This window comes from Nakaseomyces bracarensis (genome assembly GCF_045282275.1).
Source record: "Nakaseomyces bracarensis strain CBM3 chromosome Unknown Scaff7_0, whole genome shotgun sequence".
Lineage (NCBI taxonomy): Eukaryota > Fungi > Ascomycota > Saccharomycetes > Saccharomycetales > Saccharomycetaceae > Nakaseomyces > Nakaseomyces bracarensis.
Genome location: NW_027263968.1, coordinates 524,972 through 546,083, shown reverse-complemented (window position 1 = coordinate 546,083; position 21,112 = coordinate 524,972). Strand labels below are relative to the sequence as shown.

The following is a 21,112-nucleotide window of genomic DNA, read 5'->3' as shown; positions in this document are numbered from 1 at the left end:
TTGTTGAGAACAGCATTTCGCTGTTATATCTTAGAATGGACAAGTCAACTGCATAGTATAGGGGGAGTATTGGTGTCCTACTGATGCTCCTAACTCCTATATTATTTAAAATAAAAAGAGCAGGACAAGGAGCTGCTATCGTATTACCATATTTGTGGACTAATGTGTGTATTAAAGCTAAACTAAATAGGGACAATACAAAGGTCTTGATTTTGATATAAGAAAAAGCAGTAGAAGAAGAAATATAGTTAGGCCTAAACGGTCCTTTTTTGGAAATAGGAACCTGATTAACATTTAAAATCGATATCTATATTTAACATCCATATTAATATATAATTAATGATTTTTTTTCTATACCCTTGAAAATAATGAATTAATCTAATTATCTTATTAATGTATTAATTACCGTTGTCAATTATATTATACATACACATTATTAAAAGATATCTTCTAGGAAATAAAGAATAAAAAAGGAACCGATTAGTGAGTAATATCTCAGTTGTAATACTGATAGGATGAAGCCCTTCAATCATAACAATAAAAAAAAAACAACAATTTTTTCGGTCAAGAATTGTTTTGGGCTAATTAAAATTAAAACCTGACTCTTTTACAACTAGCTATTCTTCTTTGGAAGCAACCGTCAGAAGAGGCTATTTTTGCTGTCGGACTTACTATTTGATCTTGTGAGTCTGTGTTCCTGTTCTTTCTGTTCGTTCTGACGGGACTTCCAGCCAGGTGTCCCATCGAGGACCCTGGGCCCCAGAACATACCTGTGGTTTTAACATGCTCATGGTAACCAATCAAGCCACTAGACCAGAATATTTGCTCTTCTTTCAGGATAGGCTCATCGACGACACGACAACATTTAACGAACTGAAGCGCGTCCATAATAGCAATGGAAGGATCCTTCTTTAGGATCAAGGATATCAGCAATGTTATAAGTTCATGATCGTTACCACTTTCAGAGACTACCAGGATGTTATCGTTTCCATTTGTATTTCTAAACAATGAGATCAACTCATTGAATATTTTAAATCTATCCAAACTGTATTCATTAAAGGTATTTGAGCTTACTTGCATCCCAAGTGCACCATTCACCGGTTTTTCACCATCTAGATATGAAAATCTCTGGTGAGAACGACTACCTACTGGAGTCACAGGTGGAGTTACCATCGCAGTGGTATATTTTTCAAATACTTCATTACCTCCATTTTGCAATTTCTGCAGCAAGTAAGTGTTGTTCCTACGATATTTCGAGATCAACTCTTCTGTGTTTTCGTCATGACATTCATTTGTATTCATCAACATATCATTCTCCAAGTTGGCCATAACTAACTCCTCATTATATGGCCTGCATAACATATCGTACGCATTGGCAAATACAATGCTTGGTATATCTACACCGATGAAATACCTGATGTTCCTCTGCTGTAATGACAATGGGTCAGTAAGTGTAGTTAGTGATCCAAAATAGACGTTACTATCCAGTTTCTGGGGCGGTACATAATCCATTGCACTAAAATTTTATGTTATTTTTATTTTTGTTTTGCCTGATTTTGTTCCAATTTATTCTCACTGGACTACTCGATGTATTATTGTTATATTCCCCCTCCAATAAAAGGAATATGAATTAAGATTGATATATGGTATGTAAGATAATACAAAAATAATCAATGCTATGGTATCCTAATCTTTATGATCCTTTCTTTAACTCTTTACTCAAATGTTTTATCTTTAATACAAAGGGATAATCTAACAACAACTAGAGATATAATAGTTAAATATTCCTTTTCATCCATTTGACATAAGAAAGGGCATCATTTAGAATATTTAACTGAAAAAAAAATTTTTTTTCACATTCAAAAGAAACGCGAATGCACAATAAATTTTTTTTTTCATTGCTTAAATAATGGGAATACCATCGGATATTAGCTTTACTTAGCAAAGCCCAAAATTACCCCTCCAAAAAATTAACATTCTGGAATAAACTATAAGACCCCTCATCATTATCTTTAACAAACCTAGCCGACATCATTTTCGTAAAGATATCATTTGATTTATCTATACTTTTTTTTTTGTTTTGCAGATATCCAAACTACACTACAAAATTACTGGTTTTCAAGAATCAGACAAGAAAAAACAAAGCTTCTGTAGCTCAGTCGGAAGAGCGTCAGTCTCATAATCTGAAGGTCGAGAGTTCGAACCTCCCCAGGAGCAGTTTTAATTTTTTCTCTTTCCCATTTAGACTTTATGTGTTTCTGTTCAATGTATACACATTGAATAATATTATGTCATTGCTATAGCAAGATGTAGTATTATTATTATTATTGTTTTTTTTATTTTTATTTTATATATTTATTTTTTTTTCTTTCTTATATATAATTGAAACAAAATAATTTTATCCTAGTTTTATAAGTTTTGTTTGTATTCCCAAAAGTTTATTAAGGAGAGTAATAATAAGTTTGTTAAACGTGAAAAGATTTATCATGGAATAATTTGTGTAATTGGTATTTATTTTAAAGAATAACAGCAAAAAAGTTTATTATCTATTCTTATTGAGAATAGGATAACAAAAAAAGAGAGAAAATATTTTTTTTAAAAAAAAAAGAATTGTTCATAAAGTCATTAGAGTAATCATTAGTGAAAGAAAAAAAAAGATCTTCGATCGTTGTCAAAATATAGTATAGTCATTATCATCAATTGATTATTTTGTCGTAGTCATCGCAATAGTCTTGTAAAGAATATTATAGGTAAAAAAAGCAGGTTAAAATTGAAAGAAAAAAAAAGGAAAAAAAACAATTGAAGTCTTATTTCAATTTTAGTTTCTTTCTTTGTTTGTATTTTTATTTTTTTTTTATAATCCCAAAAAAAATAAAAGAAAGTAAATCATTAGTGAAAAACTTATATTGTCATAAAGTTGTAATAAAAAAAAAATTGTAATTGTAGTTTGATTTTTTTTTAATAGAAAAAGTTTCCCAAAAGTAATCAATCGAAGAATAATAGTAGTTAAAAAATCATTGGTTTGTAAAAGTCGTTCTTTTTCCTTCTTTATAAATATAAGAAGATCCCAAAATACCTTGAGAAGTGAAAGAAAAAAAAGAAAATAGAATAAAATAATAAGGGTGAATAGCGGTAATGCTAATTCTATCATACCGGTTTGTTGTAAAAAAAAAGAGAATTAAGAAGTTTTGAGCTTTAAAAAGAGTAACTTTCTTACTTTTCATGAATTGAACCTATTCCTATTTGGCAAAAGGAATAGCCTAGAACGTTCCTTGAAAAGTGAAATTAATTCGCTATTTGTTATTGCCTGACTTCTAATTCATTGAGTCTATAGTGATTGGAGTTTGTTTAATATATTTTTTTTAAAGGTTTTTAGTTGTAGAAGAGAGAAAAGTTTTTTTTGTTTTTGGGTCTGTGTATTTTTAATAGTTTGAAATGTTATGCCATATTAGTCTGTTTAAGTTTTTCGTTTTCCTTTTTAACAGTACCAAGTTCAGCTTTCAGCCTATGCACTTCAAGTTCAAACAATCTCTCATTATTCTGCATGTACAGTATGTAATCAACAGCCTTTTCCAAAATCATACTTTTATTCAATTTTGGAGTAGTTGTTGGGAAAGTACTGAATGGGTCGTCCATATCATCGGATTTATTACCTTTCCTGTTACCTTCCAACACTTCAAGTGTAGATTGTTCACTGGCCACCCATGGGATGATCTGTTGCAACCTAGCCAGCTTGCTGTTGATATTAATTCTGTACCTCTTCTCGATCTTGTTGTGTGCCTCCTTCTGGTTCTGAGTCAGCCTCTTCCTTGGTGCTTTCTTCTTCTGTTTCTTCGCACCGGGATTCGACGTCGACATGGACATTGACATGGACGTAGGCGTGGTAGAACCGAGAGTGGCCAATTCCTCGTCCTCCTTCTTGACACGGACATCATTAGACAACTCGAAGTTATCGACGTTGAACAAGAAGATATCGTTCTGGTTCCCATCGATCAAGAAGTTAGAGTCAGGAGAAGTAACACTCGAACTGGAGCTCGAGTTCGAGGAAATGATGTTCTCCAGGGGTTCAAACCATGGAGAACCTGAAGCTAGCGAGGTAGATGATTCTGAAGTAGTGAGAAGTTTATCGTTACAGTTAACCCAATTAGAATCATTCTCAGTAGCCATTTGTTTTTTTAGTTGTTTTGTTAGTAATTTTTTAAAGATTATTATTTATGATTTTTTTAATTACTATATAAAATATTTATTTTAAGGAGTAGTTTTCTTTTATTTTATTCATTTCTCTTTTCAAATCTAATTTAGATACAATGCTTTATAAATGGATGAAAAAAAATTTTTTTTTTCCAACTCAACAAAGAATGGAGTTTGTCCTTTTTTTCATTGTTTTTTCTATCACCAAGAAGAGCACAGACACAGCAGAAGAACCCGTGGGCTTTGAAAAATGAAATCCGAGGAATTAAATAAATTAAAATTAAGAGCGCACACAGATGTAGGGAATTGTTCCGGAGGGCAATATTAGAGAAAGAGAGAGAGAGAGAGAAAGGGCGTAGAGGGGGGGGGAATTAATAACGGAAAAACTTTCAAGTATAAGAAGCGGACTAAATATACCTGTGTGAATCGTTCTGTGCTGTGCGAATGGTTCTGTGCGTTGTTTTATTATTTATTTGTTTTCATTTGGAAGAAAAAAAAATTCCGTTCTGCATCAATGGGTTTCGATAGGGGACTACGAAAATAGAAGCACGTGAAGAAAAAATAACAACTGACCACGTACTGACCTTCTAGAAGGTTGGGAAAGAAAAAATTCCCAGATCTGGCAAAAACCAACAAGTAACAATATACGCAGTGACATACGCAGTGACATCTGCAGTGACATACACAGTACCATATGCAGTGAAAAAAAATTGCCTCTTTTTCCCATTGTAGAAGAAAAAAAAGAAAGAAAATAAAAATAACGCATCGAATAAAATTTGCGTTTTTTATTTTTTTTTAGAAATACGAAGAAAAAAAGAAGCGAGTCTTGCAAGTAACCGTACAATAGTGCAAAATATCGCCATAAAAAAAAAAAACCCATATCATAACCAATATAACAGTATCATAGTATCATAGTATCATAGTATCATAGTATCAAATAATACTTTCAATAGTAGCTCAACACAAACATAATACAATACTTAAAAAAATGGGGGACCAGGGGAAGATGGAGGATGATTTATTGGAGAGGTTGTTAGAGGATGAGGGTATATTTGAGTCTGAGTCTCCCCCACGCACGCCCACGCCTTCGCCTTCGCCTTCGCCTTCTAGGGACGGGCCCGGAACGAAGAAAAACTTTGGGCGACGCGAGTATTTCTATGAGAAGGCGAGGAAGCAGAGGGAGGAGGATCAGAAACTGAAGAGGCAGCTCTTGGAGGTGCGATCTCCGTCGGAGTTCAACAACAGAGGCTACCCACAGATTTTCGACCAGTTGGTGATCTATATCAATGGGTTCACCACACCCGGAAGATTTGAGTTGCACCAGATGATCGTGGTGCATGGGGGCAAATTCTTACACCATCTTAGTGCTAAAAGATCGGTTACGCACATCATCGCCTCCAACCTGCCCTTGAAGAAGCGTATAGAGTTCGCCAACTATAAAGTTGTCAAGCCCAATTGGATTGTAGACTCTATCGAAAAGGGGGAACTGTTGCCCTGGAGAGACTATGCGTTAATAAATAATGTGGATCCAAACCAACCGAAATTGGACTCAGCCACTCCAGGATCAGGCTCAATTGTAGATTGTACGAGCCCTAGTTTCATACAGGATTACTTCAAACACTCGAGGCTTCACCATCTTTCCACTTGGAAGATTGATCTCAGGGCCAAATTTCTTAAAGAGTTCATTGAAAATAATGCCAACTTGCGTAAACCCAGAAGACATATAGATACCTTTACCGTTTTCCACATAGACTTCGATTGTTTCTTCGCTACCGTAGCATATCTCACAAAGGATCCAGCAATTAAATGTGATATCAATACGGATGTCATCGTTGTGTGTCACGGGTCAAAGAACTCAGACATCGCAAGTTGTAACTACGTTGCACGGAAGTACGGTATCAAGAATGGTATGTGGGTGGGACACGCACAGACTTTATTGCCAAAAGATGTTAAAATGTACACATTGCCTTATAACTTTGACCAGATCCAAAATAAGTCAGAGCAATTCTATAAGTCATTGGGTTCACTCAATGTCTTCGATATGATATTGCCCATATCAATCGATGAAGCAGTTTGTGTGAAAATAGATATTGAAATTGGCAGCAGCCAGGGATCTGATAGTCGTAATGGTGAAGATTCACAATCCGTGTCAAATGAAGAACTTTGTATGAGAATCAGAAAGTTAATTTCTGAAACTACCGGCGGGTGTACCGTGAGTATAGGATGTGCCAGTTCTTTGATACTGGCAAGGTTGGCTTTAAAGAAAGCCAAACCTAATGGGTATTATATTACAAATAAAGAACTACTGCAAAGCTCTCAAGATAAACAGGATGAATTTTTTGGATCATTCGCATTGAAGGACCTTCCAGGCGTTGGAAGAGCCATAGTCTCAAAGTTGCAGGCAACTTTTAATAACTCAAAACCAATGTCTCTTATTGATCTAAAGAAATGTGCAACAATGGATACGCTTAAATCTGCGATTGGTGTAAACTTAGGTACGAAGATATATAGGGCTCTCGAAGGGTTAGATAATGAAGAGTCATCTAGAATGATCTTTGAGCCAGAAGAATATTTTGAGAGAAAATCTCTCTCTATCGAAATAAACTGGGGAATTAGATTCGACAATATAAACGATATCGATGACTTTATTGATAGATGTTGTGATTATTTACTCGAAAAAATGAATGAATTAGATAGGAAAGTTTCTCAAATATCGCTGAAAATAATGAGAAGGGCAAAGGGTGCTCCAATCGATCCACCTAAATATATGGGTATGGGTAGATGTGATGCATTAAATAGAAGTAGTAGACTTGGAGTCCCAACGAATGAACACGGAACGATAGCGACTGAAATAAAGGCTATATTCCGGACATTTGGTTGTCCGCCCAAGGAACTTAGAGGTGTATCAGTTCAATTCAATAAACTAGTGAAATCGAATGTAGATATCACAGACAAGAAGCGAGGCGTCTTGAATTTATTTGATACTACTCCAAAGCTAAAGTTCTCTCCAGAAAAGTCTAATGTAAGTTCACCGAAGAAATCCCCCATTGATCCAAATTCGATTGAAAAACGTTCTCCAGTTAAGGGCCTAAAAAACCTTCGTGAGCTTTATCAAAATAAATATGATATCCCTAGTACATTCGAAGCACAATTTTTAGATGCTCTACCTACTCAATTGAAATCAGAGGTAAGCCATGAACTACGAATCAAAAGGAAGGTAGAAGATATGAAAGTAATAGAAATAAAGAAAAAGAGAAAGTTAAATGAAGAAAAGGAAAAAACGAAATTCGATCACTTTTTTGGATTGAAAAGCCTTTTTGAACCCATTAAATTCCAAGATCAGACTAGCTTTAAGGATATATGCCTATTAGTAAAGCAATGGGTACACCTAACTTTAAAGGATAATGGCCCACACGATAAGGATGTTCGACTGTTCGAAAAGTATGCAAATAAACTTTGCAATACTAATAGATCACATTTTTTGAGCCGCATAGCTTATATAATATCTACAGAGTTAAATTTGATGGAGCGTGAAGCCCAAAATGGAGAAGGTTTTCATGAATGGGATCTAATTTTAATGAAAAGGATAATTCCTCTCCTTAACCAAAATAAACACACCTTTCAAACTGAGAGGAAGCTGGATATCGAATATGATATAGGTTGAATTGCATTTCCTATGTCCTTAAAAAATTGGCAAACCTTTCCGCCCAAAATATATAAATATATCTTGTTAACTCACTAAATATAAAACTATAAATATTCTTATAATGACATAGAACAAACAAGTCAGTTAATTTTCAATATTTATCATTGGACGTGGACATTAGATTGTATATAGGTTAGATATAAAGAAATTCTATATATCGTCCTTGGTAAGAAAATTCATCATGAAATCCAGATTTTAGGATGATTTTATAAAGCTATACTTAGATGTCTTCCTTTTCACCACCGACGATGGACACACGCATAGTGTTGGAGTGACCGACACCACCCTTGAAACCTTGGATAGAGATGATAGCATCACCATTCTTAACGAAACCAAATTCCTTGGCCTTGTCAACACCATGTCTCAGACGGGCGTGTACATCCTCGCTCCAGTCAGCGTATGGTTCTTCCTCGAAGACAAATGGGAAAACACCTCTGTACAAGTGCGAGAATCTTGCAGTTCTTGGATTTCTGGTAACCAAAATGACAGGGCACTTTGGTCTGTACTTAGAAACCAATCTAGCAGTGTTACCAGAAGTGGACAAAACAATGATAGCCTTAGCATTTTGTTCTTCAACAGCGGCGACAGCTGTAACAGCAACAGTTTCAGTAGTTGGTGTTGGCTTTGGAGTACAGTTTCTTAGATCGTCATACAAAGGCAAGTAAGCGATAGCTTGTTCAGCAATGACGGCAGTCTCGGCCATTGTGGTAACAGCGTTAATTGGGTAGTTACCCTTAGCGGTTTCACCGGATAACATAACACAGTCAGCACCATCCAAGATGGCATTACCAACATCAGAAACTTCAGCCCTGGTTGGTCTTGGGTTGAAGGTCATGGACTCCAACATTTGAGTAGCACAGATAACTGGCTTACCAGCCAAGTTACATTTGGCGATCAACTTCTTTTGGACGGCAAGGACTTCTGGGGCTGGAATTTCAATACCCAAGTCACCTCTGGCAACCATAACACCATCAGTAACCTTCAAGATGTCGTCAAAGTTGTTGACACCTTGTTGGTTTTCAATCTTGACGATGATCTTGATGTCCTTACCCTTTTCACCCAAAACCTCTCTAATGGTCAAGACGTCATCAGCGGTTCTGATGAAAGAGGCAAAAATCATGTGCACACCGTTCTTGACACCGAATTGCAAGTCAGCCCTGTCCTTCTCGGATAGAGCTGGCAAGTCAACATCGGTACCTGGCAAGTTAACACCCTTGTGGGAGGAAATCTTACCGGCATTTAGAGACTTCACCTTCAAAGTCTTGTCGTCGATGACTTGCAAGACTTCGAAGGACAAGACACCGTCGTCGACGTAAATAATTCTACCTGGGGTGATAACCTTGGTGATGTTCTTGTAGTCAACGTACATAATCTTGTCATCACTAGTCTTAGCGTACTTGTCGTCGGTAGAGAAGATCATCTCATGGTTTGGTGGAATTGGGTAGTCAACATCGTCCCTGTTAGTACCAGTTCTGATTTCTGGACCCTTAGTGTCCAAAGCAATGGCCAAAGGTCTACCTGGGTAGACTTGTTCAGACTTTCTGGCATTGTCAATGACAGATTGATGGTATTCGTAAGAACCATGAGAGAAATTCATACGAACAATGTTCAAACCAGCTTTTCTCAAGGCAACCAAGGTATCGACATTGTTGGTCTTTGGACCAATGGTACCGATAATAGCTGTCTTTCTAAGCTCAGTACCTGGGGTAACTTGCAAGTTAATCAATCTGTTCAATCTGGACTCCATCGTTAGTTCTGTTAAAAATCTGAACTGTTTTATATAGCAATAAGTATACTCTACAAAAATAAATATAACAAGAAATGATATTAGAAGACGATTTTTTTTGATCAAAATGATATAGAACTAGGTCTTTATATAAAGGGTTCTTCCCATATAACTCAAGCAACTTCAATTGCAATTTCTTATACGGCTCACTAACAATCCACGTATAAAAAAAAAGGGTTATTAAACTATCCAGAACTATTCTTTCTTTTTTGTTCTCTTTATAAATATCTATACAGCTTTGCAACCCTTTCTAAATATCTATACAGCTTTGCAAAAGAATTAAGCCCAATAAAAGAAAGCTTCTTCTAAAGTCCCAGCTTCCTAACACCAATGCTCCCCTCCCCCTTGCAATGTGTTGTGTATTTTGGGCTTCCACTTCTTGTTTTATGAAAATGTAGAAACATGCATCAAGAATAGGGACAAAGAACAGTAAGTCATGGAATGGGGGAAGAACTATAAAAGAAAAGTTGTCCTTAGATAGCTGAATCAATACAATTGGAATTCCCTTGTACTGGCCCTCCATAGTCTAAAGCACCAAGTCTGAAGGGGTCTAATACTGAAGAACTAGTGCTAGGAGGGGGCTTCAGTGTATTGGAACGAAGAGAAGCTAAGGGCGTAGAGGAATGGAGGGACAAAATTGAGAATTGAGAATTGATAGTGACAAAGACAAAAAAATCAAAAAATCCAAAAAATCCAAAATGGGCTTTGTAGATCACATGAGCCATCCCGTTGAATCAGAAGAACTGGGGACAATAAGTCATGGGGAAGAGGACCAATTTAATTTTAATCTTGATTTGAAAAATTGATATTAATTTTTAGAAACAATTTGTATAATGTATAGGAATAGATTACAAAATATAAAATAAAAGTATAAATATTATTAGCAGGCCACCGTGAGGATAAAAATGTGAAGAAAAAAAGAAATTAAAAATAACAAATAACAAATAAAAAAAAAACAATATATGAATATTATTTATGCCTTCAGGTGATATACATGCAAATGAAGGATATTGGGTTAATGGGATTGTTTAAATGTGGAGTGATATTACAATTTGTATTTTTAAGCTCTTTTTTAAAATGAATGGTGTAAAAGCAAATAAAAGGAAAATAAAAATATAATTAAAAACATAAGTTTGATCGTTAAAATGATTTTGTGTAATCGTTAATGTAAATGAAATAAAAATAAAAAAAAAGAATAACGCATTATTTTTTTTTCTTTTTTCTTTTTTTTTTTTTTTGGGGGCTCATAAAATAGCATCCATAACCTTGTCGTACCATTTAGTTGGAACAACACGTTTTAGATCACATTCTCTGGTGATTTCTTCTATTTCTTCAACACCTGTAATGACATCGATTTCTTCGATCGACTTCCACCATTTCAAAGTAAATATTCTCCTTCTGTAAATTCTGTGGCCTATCCACAAGACTAGGAAGATTGGCAACGTGATGTATGCAGCGACGAAATCCTTGGCGTCCCAGAATCTTGGAATGAAAACTTGGTAACCGTTAGTCAATGTGATGATAGAGATGACGGTTAGAGACCAGTAGATCAAGTATGGCATACCCCAAGACTTGTAAGGCAAACGTGCCAGCATACCGCGGAAGACAATGGCTTTGTGGAATCTGATGTAAGTAACTGAAATGCAAATCCAACCAATGAAACCAGAGATAACACTGATGTTAGAGAACCAGTTGAAGACATCTTTGGTGGAGGAAGAACAATTCAAGTAAGCCAAACAGGAGATAGCACTGGAGAAGGCGACTGCAACGTATGGAACACCCCATCTGTTAACTCTTCCGAAAATACGTGGAGCTTGTCCGTGGTATGCCATGTTCAATAATGATCTAGCACTGGCGAACATGAAAGCGTTACCAGCAGACCAAGCACTGGTCAAAATACAGGCGTTGATGATGTGGGGTAGGGCATGGATACCAGCATTTTGAATACCGATGACGAAAGGCGAGGAACCGGCACCTGGCTTACCTTGGGACAAAGCGTTGGTCAAGGCAGGATCGTTCCAAGCCACAATGACACTGATAGACAAAGCACCAAGGATGTAGAAGAACATCAGTCTCCAGACGAATCTTCTGGAGGCCTTAGCAATGTTACGTCTTTGGTCCTCGACTTCGGCACTGGTCATGGCAACCAATTCTGGACCCAAGATGAAGGCGAAACCACCTTTAATGATACCGGTGTAGATATCTAGGAAAGAACCGAAACTACCGCCTCTGATGTGGTGGGCGAAACCACCTGGGTGCTGCCAGTAACGGAACCCCAATCTGTCGTGCTTTGGACCACCACCCCAGAACAGGATAAAAGACAAGATAATCAGACCAACGATACACAGAATCTTGATGGAAGCGAACCAGAACTCGGACTCACCGTAGAACTTGACCGCGGCGAAGTTCAGGAAGACAACCATGAACAAGAATATAGTGATCCACCCGGCCTTTGGCACACGCTCAGTCCAGTACTCAACAACACCCGAGGCAGCAGTACACTCAGCAGCAACAAGGATAACGTAACAGTAGTAGTAGTTCCACGCAGTAGCAAACCCTAGGGACTCATCTAGATACTTGTTCACGAGATGAGCAGCTGACCCAGCAGACTCATTACCCGTACCGGGCAAGTAACAGACCATCTCACCGATGGCCTGCATGATGGGGTATATGACGGTGGAGATGATGCAATACGAGATGAACAGTCCAGCTGGCCCGCAAGTATGCAGTGTCGACGAGGTACCCACGAACAGACCTGTACCGATGGCACCACCCAGTGCAATCAGCTGCACGTGTCTCGATTTCAGACCTTGTTTCAGCTGGTGCGGATCGGCTACGGCCTGGTCTTCGGAGCCCGCATCTGGGGTACGCTTTTCCGTAGAAGAAGATATTGAGTACACCTCGTCCTGGGTGTACTGGTTTTTGTCCTTCGCGGTACTGTTGCCGATACTCTCCCTCTGTACGTCTTCCTCACCGAGTGAGACTACACTCACCGTGTCTTTCTCTTTCTTCCAAAACATAGTATATCACTTTGGTTGTTTGTAGTGTATGTATATTGTATTCTGTAGTTCCTTTTAGGAGATATAAAAGTATATTGGTAAGGATTAATATCAATATCAATACTTATATGCATCTATTAGTTTTTAATTTTACAAAGGAAGGATATGATCGACTATATAAAAAACCACATCTTGTATAGCTTTTATATATTAATTTATTAAAATAAAATTGTAATAATAGAGAGGTTTTGTACTTATTTTACTCTCGGTGTGCCATCTCCGTGATCATAAGACATAATGACGAGTCATTGATATATTGTAAGTCTCTCTCTCTCTGTCTTCCCCCACCGTTGGCAAGAATAAATCATTTATTTTATCTTAAATTTTTTTATTCCCTATCGTGGTAAAGATAGCAGCAGAGATAGCAAGTAGAGATAAGATTAATTCAAGGAGTTGTGTGCTGAAGGAAATGACATATGAGCTACCCCCTCCTCTACAGCGATAAACTACTCAGCGACTCTCTCTCTATAGATAAGATAACTTACTTACCCAGCTTTCTCATCTCTACTCTTTCTTTTTTTTTCTTCTTTTTGTCTGACCTTTTTAAGAAAACTCCTTCCACTTTGTTCAAATGTGCCACGTCTTTTTTATTTGTGTTCAATAGTTCTTTACTTTTTTTCCCATTCTGTAGGGTGTACGCCATATTCTTAGATCTATAATATACGTCATTTGGGTAGTATATAAGAAGGAAAGGAGGGAAGGAGGGGGTAAGGAATTGGAGATACCGTTTAAGAGAGAGAAGTAGAAGTAGAAGTAGAAGTATTATAAAGGCGGGGGGGGGGGGGCAAGAGGAAGTACTTTTACTTGTCATGAAATAAATTATAATAATAGACCACTTTCCAATTAAAAGAACTACTCTGAGGTCTCGGGCTTCAAAGCCCGAGAATACGGGTACCCTGTTGTAGTACGGAGACATCTTCCTAAAGAGAATCTCGAAATATTTTTCTTCTTTGTACGGTGGATTCTGAAGTAATCGGAGTGATAGAAAGAGAAAGAGAGGAGGGGGTATACTTTTTATTGTATGGAAGAGGGGGTAACAAAACACCGTAACCTTAGTAGAGAGAGAGAGAGCAAGAGTTAGAGAGGCTAGTAGGGTCAGCTATTTTAAGTACAATTGCCGTTTGGACACACGGAGAAACGCCTCCGCCCTCCACTTTTTTTTTATTTTTTTGTACTGACACTTCAAACGCACCCTTACAGGTTTCACTACTTCCATTCACCCGGTTACTAGAAGAAAAAAGAAAAAAAGCAATCACATTAAACACATCCCGTACTAAGTGTGTATCACATGCGTGTACGTACACAACCATAGGTCACGTTGAATCTCGTACATACTTATAAACACCTGTACGAATATCCATGTGCGGATCCTGTATAAAATGATGTGTACATGTGAAAAAGAGGAAAAATAAAATGGAAAATTTCGTTTAAGATGCACACACGCACACAATAAAGGGATTTGCGATGCCCTTTTTTTTGGTACTTGTACGGCAAAACATTTACACGAATAGCTTAAGTACTTTTTTTGTTTGGTACTACGTTTTCTAAGCAAATATCTGATTCGAGCCCTTTGAATTTTTTTTTTACTTGTATTAACGGACCGGAAAAAATTATCACCGGTACTCTCAAGGGCAAAAGTTGGAAAAAAGGACCCTTTAAAAAATAATTTAATGCCAATTTTAACCCAATTGGCACGTCGATGTACTTATACAATGGATGCATAAGATATTACTATAATAAGACTAGCCTAAGATATTAGAATACTAGATAGAAAAAAAGAAACGAAACTTTACGAACTTGATATATAAGTGGGGCCCTTTTTTCTTTCTTTACCATTATCTTAATACTAAAAGAAGACCAAATTAAAATAATAACACTAAAGAAAAATAACAAAAATTATGCAAATTATTGGACATAGAGCTTATAAAGGGAAGTATCCTGAGAACACGTTGCTCGCATTCGAGAAGGCTTATGAGTGTGGGGTGGATGTTATCGAGACTGATGTGCAGGTCACGAAGGACGGTGTCATGGTTATACACCACGACCCTTCTACCGGAAGGATGTACAACAAGGATTTGACCGTTATCGATTCTACTTTGGAGGAGTTGCAAGAATTAAGGACCGTGGAAGGTGACCAGACTATGATGACTCTCGAGGAGTCGCTGAGGTGGCTAGTAAAGCACCCAGACACGAAGTTCCTGCTGGATGTCAAGTTCATCCTTCCAAAGATCGCCCTGGTGAAGATATACACCATGATGCTCAGAGTTAATGAGGATGTGAAGTTCTGGCATGAGCACGTGATGTGGGGATTATGGGGGATGGACTGGCTGCAGTACGGTATTGAGACTGGTGTCCTAAAGCACTTTCAAATCGTTGCGATCACGTTATCCCTAGATATCGCCAGGGAGTTTATCGACTTCTTTGTAGACTTCGACGATAAGAACTACTCCTTGTACGCCATCAGTGTACATTTTGTCTCTACATGGACGGAACAGTTCAGATACCAGATTTTGCCTATTCTAAAACGTGAGAAATTCCATTTACTTGTTTGGACAGTAAATAACGCAGTCGATGTCAAGTATTTGAACCAGTATTCTGTAGACCCAGAAATGATCAGTATAATAACAGATGATCCAGCTTATGCAAAGGACCATTTGATCACCGAGTTCAATCCAAAAGTCGAATCCGAAAAGAAATCAGATTTTGTCGCTTTCAGAGCACCAAAATGGACCACGAAGGACGGTTTCAGATTCCATAGTTACTTACTAATCTACCAATTCGTAACAACAGTCTTATTCTCTTCCTGGTTCAGAAAGGAAATTGTTCCAGGATACTCATTAGCTACTATAATGTTTATGTTCTTAAGAATGGTACATTTCATTTAAAATAACAACATAAAAACAAACAAAAAACAAGACAACCCTATTATACATTCACCACCGATAATAATACAATTTAAAGCTACCTGAAAGCTATATTCCTTAACTTCGAACTTCCTATACCAATACCACTGAATTTTATTTTATTTACCTTCCCGATAGATTAATGACTTACTCAACAAAAAAAATTTAATGATTTTTTATTTCTGTCCACTTTCCTAAATCATTATATTATAATATGATTGTTATTACGATAATTTTTTTTTATTCTATGCTAAAATGGCGCTTAAATTATACCGCAATTGTCAGTTACTTTAACTTATTTTTTTATAATTTTTTATAAGTTTTCCATTAATGTTAAAATCTGATTTATGTATGAATTTATACTGAAGTTAATAATAAATAATGAGTTTTTTTTTTTTTGTAATGTTAACTCAATCCAAGTGTAGTGAACTATATTCCACAATCACCCGCTTTAAATATGAAATGCCATTAAAAAGTTTATGCCTCAACCTCTATCTGAATCTCCTCTTTTGTTTCTGGTTCCATATTCTCAGCTTCTTTCTTCAACCTCTCTCTTTCCTCGCGGTTTTTCCGTTTCTTATCCTTTCTGATCTCACGTACATTACCTGGTGCAAACCCACCATTTCCGAATAATGCCCATTCTGGTGTCTTTGACATGTAGTCTAAATACGTGAATTGTTCAGTTCTCTTTTCATCGTTCAATAAAGTAAAGAATTTGTCGAAATCAATGTGTGTATACCATTCACCGTCAACCTTGAATTTTGTATTAGCGATCAAAATACAGTTAGAGTGAGCATGTTCAGCTGCTACCTCATAGTCCAAACCCCTTCTTTGTAGCTCTTTACAGAATTCGTTAACAAAGTTAACACACTCTTCATAGAATGGAATGTTCTGCATAGTTAATGGGTTACCGTTACCATCAGATGAACCACTAAATGTGGCACCTTTAACCTCAATAAAGCATGGTAAACCTCTAGCAACTAAGTCCGCATAAGATGAAATATCTCCCATATTGAAACCCTTAACCAGGGTCAGACGGAAAACAGTACGTTGGTGATATTGAACTTCTCTCAAGATATCCAAACATTCCATCATTCTTTCCCAGAAATCTTTATACAGTGGTCTGTCAACCTTTTTCAACTCATTCTTAGTTGGTGCATCAATGGAGACGTATAATTGGGTAACCTTACCAATGTTTCTCAATGGTTCCGGGTGTTGAGCATTGCAGACCAAGAAACTGGTAATGTCATGTTCATGAAGAAGTTCAACGAATTTGTTAATATATGGGTACAAGATTGGTTCTCCAACTAAAGACAAGGCACAGTGACGAACTTTGAATGCATCTGCAAATCTTTCGGCAATAACACCAGGAACACCTCTTAACTGTTTAATCATAGAGTAGTGGTTGGTCAGAGCATTCTCCAGGATATACTCTGGAGAATCAACCTCCCATCTCCAGTTCTTAGAGACTGGATTAGTTCCATGCCTCCAGCAGAAAACACACTTTGATGAACAGGCTAAAGATGGTGTCAATTCCATACATCTACTTGACGCTATATTGAATAGAGACTTCTTATAGCATGAACCCTTACCACGCAACTCATTCTTAGTCCAACGACAGATTTTCACACCTGAGTGGGATCCAATGATTCTATAGCCTTGTTTTGTTAAGTTTTTATAGGTAGGACTGTTCTTTGCGACCATCTGTTTAACATCCATACCAAATTCACTCCTTTTTTGAGATTTTCCTCCGATGTCCTCAACATCTTGTACATCACTGCCTCCCGAGATAATACTTATATTATCAGCTTGCTCTTCACCATCATCTTCATAGTCAGATTGTAAATCTTCATCGTACTGATAAATGATCGGTTCGTCATCCTCTAATGTATCAGCAAGCAAGTTAGTCCACTTATCAACGCCTTGCATTCCTTCGGTCTTCATACAAACTTCACCTACCGGGAAAATTCTACGTCCACCTAACTTGGCAATCCAATGATCCACATTTTTAGCCTGATAACAGAACTTGTCTGGCCATGATTCAGAATCACCCAAACCTAAGACTGCAAAACCTACTAATTTTTTCAACGGGAACATGTCTATTCTGTGGTCATGATAATTTTCTTCCAATGTCTGTAGAAAGTAATCCAAGGGGCAGTCAGTGTCATAAGATGGTACAACTAAAACATATAGGGCATTATCCACAGGGACATCAACGAAATACTCGTCTATGTCATTCAATTCATCTAGGTTTATTAGTTTTGGTTCCAATGTGAGGTTTTTAACATTTTTTAAGTCTTCAGCAACGGTTGCAGCAACTCTTTCAGCGGCTCCTTGTAGAGAACTGTAAAAAACGTAAATCTGTGAAGATAATAACTCTACATTAGATACTGTTAACGCAGATTTCACTATGTCTTCAATAGGTTCTTCCTCTTTCTTCTTTGCTGAGAAAACCTTAGGAACCTTCTTTACCTTTTTAGCCACAGGTTTGAAAGCATCGGTGAAATCAACACTGACAGGGAAAGAATTCTCATCAGTTGATTTCTTTTCCTCTTTCAACTTCTGCAGTAGAGGTTCCACCTTTTTCTTGGTAGAGCAACAGCTACCACCAGTATGACCAGTTTTCTCCCCACCTTCTGCTTTAGTTTCAGAACAACATTTACCACCTACACCGCCACCACAACATTTCTTCTTCTTTGGTAGCACTACTTCATTTATCACAACATTCACCTTTTTTTCATCTACAACTTCATTTACCTTATTTCTTTCATTGTAGTAAATACAGAACCCAACAACAACTGCAAGAACGTAGCTGATCCTTCCACCAAAATACAAGTATACTAGCGAAAACACCGCTAATGTGCTGCCAATAACAGTATCAATAGTTGACATGATTAATGCTATTATTATTATAGTGTTTATTTTTTATCTAATGATATTCTTACTCTAAAGAATATATGACGTTTTCAAAACCACAGGAAGCTTATATTGCCTATAAGCTAATAGCCGGTAAGTATTAGATATTCTAGATCTGAACTGTTATATAACCACAACAACTAAAAAACAATCGTGTCACGAAATAAATATTTTATGAAAACTAATCTCTTATAGGGGGCTCCTATGAAATGAATTAATCTGACCAGGAGTTAAGTAACTATCCTAATACTCCAGACACAAATCACAAGTTCAAACAAGATCCACTCAAAGATAACCGGTATTATATATATTTTTGCGATGAGCTTTAAATTTTTCACTCTTCCACACTCTCACCTACCGGAATTAACAATAACACCTCGAAAAAAATAAAAAAAAGCCCTACGAAGTTACCCGTACGAATATCAACCAATGTGGCCAATCAGAAGCGAGAATATTAGTAAATGCAGTGGTATCGCTAGTATCAAATATATTGACATTAATAAGCCATATTCTGCTAGTATCAAACTAGAAGATCCTTGCTAATAATTGAGATTACTTCCTAACAAATATAGTGTCATCCTCTTCGCACTTGGAATTCAATCTTGTTACGATGTGACTTTTTACGTAATCTATCGCTATAGTGACGGTTGCTATAGAGATTTGAGATGATTGTGGTAAGAGGTGATCTTTGAAACCCTTAGCCTCTTCACTTGTGTTTGTGTGATTATATGCTTTTACAAATTTGGCCAAGTCAATTTCTATATCTCTGTATTTCTCTACAAATGACTTGTTCTCCATTTTTAGAATTACCCACAAGACAAACAAATCAAGAGAAGAGTCGAAGACAATATCGTCTCCATCTTGACCTTCAAACAATGATGGAAGTTCTTCTGAAGTAAAGCCGGGATCGTTTTTCATCACTTTATCCATGGAGAGTAGAGATTTTTTGTTTTCACGGAATAACTCCTTTTCAATTCTCTTCAAATTAGTAATGACATTTTTCAATATAGAGATCTGTGAATTCCTGTACAGTAATGAACATCTATCCTTGTAAGAGTTCTGATCTATAGAGTCTGGTGTGTTTTGTAGTGCAGTATCAAGTTTCTGTTTGAATGCGACTTTCAGCATTTGAATCCCATCAAGCCGTGGTCTTAAATCGGTGATGTTTTCGTTCTTGTATAGTTTCATATACGAAAACAAATCTATAAGTGAATCTAAAACAGATGCATTAGTATTATTTACAAAATACATGACACCGTCCTTGAAATCTTTAGCAGAAGGGGTTTCCTTTTTCATCTCATCTCCCACTTTGGCTAGATCGAAAGCAAATGTGGTATATTTATCCATTGTAGGCAACTCAACATCTGGATGATTGTTTATGATGTCAGTAATAGTATCAACTGGGAGTTTTATCCTCAGTGCAACAGCATCGAAGATATTTTCTTCCAGCACAAACCCATAACCCATCAACAGCTCCTCGTTCCCCTTACCACCGTAGTTATTAAAAAGTTCACATTCTTTAGAAACATTGTCGAGACTCTTATAGCAAAAATATGTAGTTCCATCAATTTCCTCTGGATACCACTCCACCTTAGCATTATAATCATGGTTGAGTAGATCAATGACAGGTAATAATACCACCGAAGTCTGTTCGCAGTTTGGATTTACTACATATTCCGGGAAAGCACGCGAAGTAAAGATCAAATGAGAATACAGAAATGCTGGAAATGATAGCCAATGTAATTCCGATCCAGAGGTAAGAGGCTCTACTAACAACTGGTACATCTGATTGTCATCTAAATCATCATAATTAACACTCAAAAATGGGTTAGTGATGTCGTTAACGAACTCAGGCCTAGTCCTTATAACAGTTTTCCATTCATTCAGCACACTATTTAACTTCTCGTAGACAGAGTTCCCCAAATTGGTACCAGCCAATAGCCGAGATACTTCCTGTGGAGTCCACAAGAGAGGGGAATTCACCAATTGAGGGAGTTCGCTAATATAACCACCAAACTTCTTGGATAGATCCTCACCATTCACTATCACACCTTCTCCACCATACTTCATCCTCGAGAAAAGCAGTTTCATCCAACTATTCTGGTAAACATGCTCCTCATCCGTCAACTTAAAGTACTCACGAGCCAGTGTGCCACGTATAACTACATCCACTGGGATCCGAATCACAGCAGAATCACAGTCTTCGGTACAAACACAATGAACACCTCTCTCCTCATCGCGACGAAACTCAACCCTAGAAGGCCATTCGCACCCAGCACTACGTGCCCAATCAAATAGCGACATATCAAAAAGTACCTCTTTATATGCTCAAGAAGTCATCAAAATATCCTTAGGTTTATTTTATTGATTTTTTGATTTCAGCTTAATTTAAGTCCAGATCAGATTTTTTTTTATAACCGCGTAGTGCTGAAAAAGCCTTTAGATCTTGAACATCAAACAACTAATCTCTCATCAATCAAAAAGCCAACAGCTGCTCGTGTTTGAACTAACAAGTTGACAGATAACGATATACTTTATCTAGGGATAGCAT

General features: G+C 36.9%; 8 protein-coding genes across 8 annotated transcripts; 2 read left to right on the top strand and 6 right to left on the bottom strand.

The window, feature by feature from the left end:
- Nucleotides 1-591: 591 nt before the first annotated feature.
- On the bottom strand, nucleotides 592-1,512 carry RNJ42_01703 (uncharacterized protein; the record flags this gene model as incomplete). Its single annotated transcript, XM_071051868.1, has 1 exon — nucleotides 592-1,512. The coding sequence occupies one exon, from the start codon at nucleotides 1,510-1,512 to the stop codon at nucleotides 592-594; it is 921 nt and encodes a 306-aa protein (XP_070907258.1).
- Nucleotides 1,513-3,438: 1,926 nt separating this feature from the next.
- TYE7 (Tye7p) lies at nucleotides 3,439-4,167 on the bottom strand (the record flags this gene model as incomplete). The annotated part of the gene is made up of 1 exon (XM_071051867.1): nucleotides 3,439-4,167. The coding sequence occupies one exon, from the start codon at nucleotides 4,165-4,167 to the stop codon at nucleotides 3,439-3,441; it is 729 nt and encodes a 242-aa protein (XP_070907257.1).
- A 1,012-nt stretch (nucleotides 4,168-5,179) lies between these two features.
- REV1 (deoxycytidyl transferase) lies at nucleotides 5,180-7,855 on the top strand (the record flags this gene model as incomplete). Its single annotated transcript, XM_071051866.1, has 1 exon — nucleotides 5,180-7,855. The coding sequence occupies one exon, from the start codon at nucleotides 5,180-5,182 to the stop codon at nucleotides 7,853-7,855; it is 2,676 nt and encodes an 891-aa protein (XP_070907256.1).
- Nucleotides 7,856-8,117: 262 nt separating this feature from the next.
- On the bottom strand, nucleotides 8,118-9,644 carry PYK2 (pyruvate kinase PYK2; the record flags this gene model as incomplete). The annotated part of the gene is made up of 1 exon (XM_071051865.1): nucleotides 8,118-9,644. One exon carries the CDS (start codon nucleotides 9,642-9,644, stop codon nucleotides 8,118-8,120), a length of 1,527 nt encoding a protein of 508 aa, XP_070907255.1.
- Nucleotides 9,645-10,927: 1,283 nt separating this feature from the next.
- Nucleotides 10,928-12,703, bottom strand: PUT4 (proline permease PUT4; the record flags this gene model as incomplete). The annotated part of the gene is made up of 1 exon (XM_071051864.1): nucleotides 10,928-12,703. The coding sequence occupies one exon, from the start codon at nucleotides 12,701-12,703 to the stop codon at nucleotides 10,928-10,930; it is 1,776 nt and encodes a 591-aa protein (XP_070907254.1).
- A 1,937-nt stretch (nucleotides 12,704-14,640) lies between these two features.
- Nucleotides 14,641-15,627, top strand: PGC1 (phosphatidylglycerol phospholipase; the record flags this gene model as incomplete). Its single annotated transcript, XM_071051863.1, has 1 exon — nucleotides 14,641-15,627. One exon carries the CDS (start codon nucleotides 14,641-14,643, stop codon nucleotides 15,625-15,627), a length of 987 nt encoding a protein of 328 aa, XP_070907253.1.
- Nucleotides 15,628-16,122: 495 nt separating this feature from the next.
- On the bottom strand, nucleotides 16,123-18,537 carry TYW1 (putative tRNA 4-demethylwyosine synthase; the record flags this gene model as incomplete). Its single annotated transcript, XM_071051862.1, has 1 exon — nucleotides 16,123-18,537. One exon carries the CDS (start codon nucleotides 18,535-18,537, stop codon nucleotides 16,123-16,125), a length of 2,415 nt encoding a protein of 804 aa, XP_070907252.1.
- Nucleotides 18,538-19,113: 576 nt separating this feature from the next.
- On the bottom strand, nucleotides 19,114-20,865 carry RKM1 (protein-lysine N-methyltransferase; the record flags this gene model as incomplete). Its single annotated transcript, XM_071051861.1, has 1 exon — nucleotides 19,114-20,865. One exon carries the CDS (start codon nucleotides 20,863-20,865, stop codon nucleotides 19,114-19,116), a length of 1,752 nt encoding a protein of 583 aa, XP_070907251.1.
- Between the last annotated feature and the right edge of the window lie 247 nt (nucleotides 20,866-21,112).